This window comes from Actinia tenebrosa, unplaced genomic scaffold, assembly GCF_029948245.1.
Source record: "Actinia tenebrosa isolate PJP-AT-01 unplaced genomic scaffold, QUT_ActTen_1.0 PGA_scaffold12__29_contigs__length_12842862, whole genome shotgun sequence".
Taxonomy (NCBI): domain Eukaryota; kingdom Metazoa; phylum Cnidaria; class Anthozoa; order Actiniaria; family Actiniidae; genus Actinia; species Actinia tenebrosa.
Window position 1 is genome coordinate 3,450,925 of NW_028292572.1, and position 7,625 is coordinate 3,458,549.

The 7,625-nt window shown below is 33.9% G+C and overlaps 1 protein-coding gene across 1 annotated transcript; it reads left to right on the forward strand.

Annotated features, from left to right (window-relative positions):
- Nucleotides 1–5,739: 5,739 nt before the first annotated feature.
- Nucleotides 5,740–7,408, forward strand: LOC116303368 (thyrotropin-releasing hormone receptor-like). The gene is made up of 2 exons (XM_089028386.1): nucleotides 5,740–6,678; nucleotides 7,331–7,408. The coding sequence occupies exons 1-2, from the start codon at nucleotides 5,740–5,742 to the stop codon at nucleotides 7,406–7,408; spliced, it is 1,017 nt and encodes a 338-aa protein (XP_088884512.1).
- The last annotated feature ends 217 nt before the right edge of the window (nucleotides 7,409–7,625 follow it).

Genomic DNA, 7,625 nt, shown 5'->3' on the forward strand with positions numbered 1-7,625 from the left:
AAGCAATCTCGATCAAGAAGTCATACCTAAGCTGGTATTATCTAACTGGTTTGTTATATATTTTTTCAAGTACCGAACCATCTATATTGAGTTATATAAAACGGTAATTGACCAATCAGAGCGCGTTTAATTTACACCTTGGTATTTTAATTGCAACTTTAATTGTAATTATATTAATCAATATTTTTTCTATACAAACATTGTAATCGATCGTTTTTATATTATAAGGAAATAAAATGTATTTATATTGATTTTAAAAGGGAAAAAATGTACATGGTCATTAACATAGAATCACTGTTAATTCAAGGTTTTCCTTTCCAAGCAACCTATCTTTTTTTTAAATTTTTTTTTAATTTAATAAATTTAAAGTATGGGTTAATAACCTTGCGGGGATGATATTAGGGTGAATCGTATATCGCATTACACACCAATGAGATCTTCTAATATTCTTATGCGTTGTGTGGATCAGACTATTTAATAGAAAACCTGTGAAAGGCCAGTTTAGAATTTGCAAAAGCGATTAGTCAAAACAAGAAAATTGATTTTAAAAAAAACATTGTACGTACTGGTTGATATTTGGGAATTCTGAAAAGCTTTCTTATCTTAGCTGGATTCTATTCAAACATTAAGAGAGAATTCTTTACGTATTCAAGAAGTGAGTGCCAAAAACCATTTAAGGAGAGAGAAGCCAATATAAACCCGTGTTGTCGGCTCAGAATTACTGCGCGTAATTGGCTCCATGGCATTTAATTAATAAACGGTGAAATTAACACTTCTCGGTAATGAATGCAACGGTTTACACTGGATTTACTCTTGGCGGTCTTTCTATTGTGTTTTCCTTAACTTTTATGAAAACAATAATTTCCTGACAATGTGATACAAGGATAAGGAACAAGGATAAGGTATATCTTGCACTTTCTCCCACAGGTGAGTGAACAAATATCGTACAAATCTTGATTTTCTTTCAAGCTACGCTTGTTTGAATTGCAAAGAAATTGATGAAGCAGTTATTATTTTGTTGAGGCGAATTTCGTTACAAAGTAAGCGATAAAACTAATCACAGTTAACTTTTACAATCGCAATAACTTTTTAAGAAAATTTTACATCGGTTTTGAGATTCGTGAATTTCCTCGAACATGCAGAAAAGCAACGTTTACAATGCATAAAAAGAAAAAAATCCTGTAAACAGTTCCAGCTATAAAATTCTTTTAGAATATTGATGGAGAAGAAGTTCTCAAAAACGCCGAGCGTCCATTTCCTAGAACAGTCCAGAAACCGTCGCTACTGAGACGACTGTTAGGTACAGTAGTTACAATCTCAAGGAAACAAGGTCTTTTTTCTCTATAAACCCTTTTTGGTGGCTTAAAATAGCCGATATGTTATAAATACATCTATATGGTATAATAGTTTTAAAACGTTAAAAAGAGACGGAAATCTTTCAAGCGTTTGTAATTTGTTCTTTTGAGTTGACTCAAAATGTATTAGCAAGGGCAAAGACATCACGTGAAATTTGGTCCGATGTTCGAGAACGTTTTTTTTTTTTTTTTTTTTTTTTTTTTGCGTTTTACCTTATTTATTATTCAAAAATTATACCTTTTTTATACATCAATTGTAAGTCCTTCGTCGTAGTAAATATGGAAGAAGGAATAAAGAGAAAAGGCTCATATAGTTACATGTTGTATTTAAAGGAGAAATAAAAATGAGCTAAAAAGAAAAAAAGAAGAAAAAGAAAAAAAAAAGAATAGAAAAAGAAAAACTGTTAATTAAATTAAATTAAATTAGAAAGAACATCTGGCAATAAAAGCAATTCGTTTTATTATTTATGAGAATTCATGGTTTCTTTCTTTTAATTATCCTAGCAAATTTGATTGTTTTAAATGCCACCCAGCTCAATATTCATGAAGCAATATCAACAAGAACATTAAAAAAACGTACTCGATGAGTACAGGTTTCTATAAATATAAAATATTCAGTTGCAGGTATGTCATTGTAAATACTGCGGTTCTGTAACAATCGTCCATGCTAGGCATCATTGACATGCTTCGTCTTGGCACAAACAAAAACACATCATTGTATGTCTGAAACTTTGTTTTTGCAGAAGTTGTTCATTCATTTCTTTGGGATATACTCTGCTATACTTTGTTGGTCTTCTTCACGGGATCTGGCTTTCTTAAGGTGGCTGACTACTTTGGTAAATATTAAACAGAAAATTGAAACTTTTTTAACCTGAAATTTAATGCTGATTTCAAAAATGCCAAGAAAAATGAAAAAAAGAAAATCATAAAACCGTAACTAAGGAAGAAACATGAGTAATTTTCTCCGAACACGTAACTTACACTATATTTATAGAATACTGATCAAAGTCGGTTTAATAAACTATTGTAGACAATGGAATAACTTTTTCTTGTTCAGGGCCAGTGGATAAGTCGATGCTGTTTTGCAATAACTTTATCCACTGGATAAGATTTATCCGTCGGATAGCGCTATCCAGGCTTCGTACAATCGGGCCAAGGGTTCTACTGTGTGAAAGTTATCGTAAAAATTTAGCACAAAACAAACGGAACGGTTTTTTACATTGTTCTAATAAACAGAATTGTCTTTGAAAAATAATGGGATATTACCTGTTATTCTGGTAAACAAACAAACAAAATTATAGAGTCCCGTGCAAAATTTGAGGGTTTTGCCCTCTTGAAGTGCAACACGTGTATGGTTCACAATAAAATCGTGAAGATTTTTCAGCGGTTTTTTAGCGCGCGCACATCGTCGGCTCAAATCGAATGTTAAAAAGTAGTCAGCCACCTTAAATATTTTTTCCAAAAACAAGCCAAATCGATCATTTGTCGACCATTGTTTTTCTCTTTTTATTTGTTTATTATTTTTTTCTCGATAACTTCTTTTTAAAATATAGCAAATACCTGAAAGCATCATGTTTTATTAAACGACACTTGACTCCCCCACCCCCCCTCTCTCCAAAACAACAACAACAACAACAACAACGACAACAACGACAACAACAAAAACAACAAAAACAACAAAAACAAAAAACAACAACAACAAAAAAACAAAAACAAACAAAAACAAAACAAAAATAAAAACAAAACAAAAACAAAAAAACACAACAACACAAAAAAAAAAACAAACAACAAACAAAACAACACACAACAAAAACAACACAACAACAAAAAACAAACACACACAACACAAAACAACACAAAAACAAACAACAAAACAACAACAACACAAAACAACAACAAAAACAAAAACACAACACAAAAACAAACAAAACAAAAAAAACAACAACACCAAACAACAAACCAACAACAAAACAAAAACAAAAAACACAACAACAAAAACAAAACAACACAACAAAACAAAACCCAAAAAACAAACAAAAACAAAAACAAAAACAAAAACAAAAACAAAACAAAACCAAACAAAAAAACAAACAAACCAAAAACACAACAAAAACAAAACAAACAACAAACAAAACAAAACACAACCAAACAAAAACAAAACAAAAAAAACAACAAAACAAAAACAAAAACAAGAAAACACAAAAAACCAAGAACAAAAACACAAACACAAACACAAAAACAAACAAAAAACAAAAACAAACATAAACAAAAACAAAAACAAAAACAAAACAAAAACAAAAACAAAACAAAACAAAACAAAAACAAACAACAACAAAAACAAAATCAAAAAAAACAAAAATCCAACCCCACAAAAAAAAACACACCCAAACCAAAAACAGAAAACAAAAACAAACAAAACCAAAAACAAAAAAAAAAAAACAAAACAAAACAAAACAAAAACAAAAACAAAAAAAAAAACAAACAAAAACAAACAAAACAAAACAAAAACAAACAAAAACAAAAAACACAACAACAAAACACAAATCAAACCAAAAACAGAAAAAACACAAACCTCCCCCAAAACAAAAACAAACACAAATCCAAACACAAAACAAAAACAAAAACCAAAAACAAAAACACACCCCCACCGCCCACAACACCCAAAAACAAAACACAAAACACACAAAAACAAAAACACAAAAACAAAAACAAAGACAAAAACCAAACCCAAAACAAACAACAAAACAAAAAACAAAACACACAAACAAAAACAAAAACAAAAACAAAAACAAAACACAAAACAAACAAAACAAAACCACAAAAACCACCCAAAACCCAAAACACAAAAACCAAAACTCAAACGCAACAATAACCAAAAACAACAAACAAAAACAGAAACACAAACCAAGACAAAAAACAACCAAAAACAAAAACCAAAAACAAAAACGACAAAAACAAAACCAAAACAAAAACCAAAACCACAAACAAAAACCAAAACCAAAACAAAAAAAAACACAACACAAGAACCCACCAAAACCAAAAACAAAAACCAAAACAAGAACAAAATAACAAACCCCAACAAAAACAAAAACCAAAACACAAACACAAAAAAAAAAAACAAAAAACAAAACACAAACACAAACCAAAACAAAAATAAAAATCAAACAGATAAAATTCATTACTACCTCGTAGAAAGCATTGAATCCTACCGAATTATGGTTTGAAGCGTCGGCAAAACGTTTCCCAGTCGACGAAGAATCGTAAGCAGTCGCAAATGACCAGTAAGTGCGCCGGCCGAGTTCGGATAACATCTTCTATCGTTGCTAAGCACCGCTAGCTGTGCACGTGAAATCCGAAGTAACTCGACGTTTTACATCCCTTACACCGGGATAGGCTTTATGTCAGTAATATCATATGTCATTTAGCTATAATTTTCGCTAGTTAAATAGGATATGAAGTACAACCGCGTAAACTCGATGGCATTGTGTCTACTGCTTGCTAATATGCAGTAGACAAAAAAAGTTGCATCAGAATTGGTCGCTAACTAATTTAACGATGAATTTAGATGAATTTTTATGACTTTCAATAACTAATATATTTTTTAAAAAATCGGTATTTTAAGCACGTATCACCAAGAGATTGGGGTTTAAAAGCTAAAATAGGATTCTTTATCCTCCACTTCTCAATGTGAAAACAATATGTTGCTTGGTGACTATTGGAGCCATATACACTCAATTGAAGAATCGTTGTCGGGTTCAGAAACATAGAACATAAAAGCTGAGACCAAAATGGCACATGGGAAATGACATAATTATATTATAATTTATTCATTTGCACCATCCATTAGAATGCCAAACGCGTATTAAAAATAGTGGATGAAGCCACGGTTCGCCGGTCACAGCATGCATCTAATTAACGTACTTTCCATGTGCCATATCGGTCTCAGCTTCTATGTTCTATGTTTCTGAACCCGACAACGATTCTTCAATCGAGTGTATCTAAGTTTAACCAAGTTTCAAGGCATTTCCAATTCTCATTCGATTGCGCTTTTAATTTTTTTATGGTACCACGGGTGGCGTGCGCTGACCAACAATTTGCAATACGACCTTGGTTCCATTTCTGCTGGGCTTAGCGTCGTATGTAATTAGTCTAGAGTTGTTTGCGGATTTTCTCCTTTGTTTAAGGGTTAATCTCCAAGTTCTCTGGTTTTCTTCATTCCACAAAAACCGATTTCCATATTGCAATTTGACCAGCAATCGAGGACCAGAATGGAAGCAAGCCTCCGTGATTCGTCGGCTCTACCCTCATCAAATTATACAAAGCCTACAAAGAGTTTAACAAAACTTTTACTTTTTATTAATATTTTCATGCAGAATAGTCCAACATGTCTGGGATGTACGCTAGCAACAGTGCTCTCCATGGCCAGCTCGCTGTTACTACGACAATATCTATCCTATTCCTAGCTGACCTGATAGGCAACACCTTTGTTATACTGATCATTTTGACCAATAAATCCATGAAATCACCAATGAACTACCTTCTCGTCAACCTTGCTGTATCTGACATCATGGTTGGGACATTCTTCTCTCTGCAATATATCTTCGGGGATAAATTCAATCTTCCTGATCTACTGGCAGGGACAATGATGTGTAAGTTGTTCACAGGAGGGAACTTTGCATGGGTTGGTGCTGTTGGCTCTTCAGTGTCTCTTGTCGCTGCCTGTTTCGAGAGATACTTTGCGGTCGTGCATCCCTTCTCTATGAAGCTCAAACTTACCTTCGAAAAAGTCAAGAAAATAGTCATGTTTACTTGGATCTTTGCATTGGTCATGAATATTCCTTCCTTCATCACAACAGACTATGACCTCGAGCTTGGCAGGTGCGAGGAAATATGGCCAGCTGAGCATACGTGGCTTGCAAAAGCTTACAGCACTGTGTGGACTCTTTTAGAAGGGATTACTCCCACCACCATTATGTTTGTTCTGTACACCAGAGTCATCTACGATCTTTGGTTCAAGCAAAACCAAGTACAAGGTGCACAACGCGCGATTTTGAAGTCAAGGAAAAGAGTAACCAAGATGTTGGTTATTATCAGTGTCATCTATGCAGTCTGCTGGCTACCTGATTGCATTATGTATACTCTTCACCATTATGGCATACACTACAGTTATGTAAATTCCCTTTGTACTATGCTTCTGATCATGTTTAACTCAGCCATCAACCCATTTATTTACAGTTTGCAAAGTGAGAAATTTCGACGCCATTTGAAGGCCCTTGTCTCTTGTAAAAAGCTTCGCCAAAATCAAATACGAGGTAATGATCAGGTATTTTTCTTAAATAAAATAGCTTGACTAGGATGTCAAATACAAAATTATTTTACTTCTATTTCAGGGACAGATTTCTCAGCCTCACGAACCAGAGCTGCAGCTTTGTCGGAAAACACAAAGCTATAAGGGCACGTGCCTATAAAATGTCATGGGAACGCCTTGATTGACGTCCACGAAAAGCTTCTTCGTCGCTACAGAAACAATCGCTAGAGCGGCACGTGTGATTGAGAATGGCTGTAATTTGTGTTTAGGAATTAAGGCCAAACAGATAGTCTGCAGAAAAAACCTCGCAAGTTAGGAAAGAACCAACAAATAACTTTATCCACATATGACACGACGCTTATTGGAGGTTCCATGATATGTAGCATAAGGAAAAAAATGGTGACATGCGCTGCGATGTACCGACACATGCGGGCCGATCAGCGCGAACAATGATACTCTTGTGATAAGATTGCATGTATCATGCATATTGTGTTTGATTTAAGCAATAGAAGCTAATTTTCATGACTCTCCCGATAAAATAGAGCACGCAGAGTGTTGGGCGAAACACGAGATAAGTTTAAAAATCACGAGACAAAGGCGAAGTGCTCTACGTATGTTTCACCGGTATATTCATGATATGAACGTAGCTTCTGTTGCTTTTCTACAGATAGCAAAAGACATTTTAAGATTTGAACAATTGTTGCTTTATGATCAAAATAACAATTCTCCAAACTATGGCAAATAAACGAATCACATTCGTCGTACTATTCCCATTAACAAAGCGTGTTTGACAGAAAGATCGTTTTGGAAAAAAACAACATTAAAACCTAATAACATTGTTAAATGATTAGCGTGCTTCCATCGAGTCATGTTTGGGTGCTTAAGCAACCGTCCCAGTGCACCGGAAACTCGACAAAACCACGCTAATCAATGACCAATGCTTTTATGACATAGCAAAACCG

Coding starts and splice junctions, on each gene's coding strand:
- LOC116303368 (XM_089028386.1), top strand. CDS start 5,740: ATGTCTGGGATGTACGCTAGCAACAGTGCTCTCCATGGCCAGCTCGCT. Junction 6,679..7,330: donor AAATACGAGGTAATGATCAG/GTATTTTTCTTA, acceptor GCTTTTCTACAG/ATAGCAAAAGACATTTTAAG.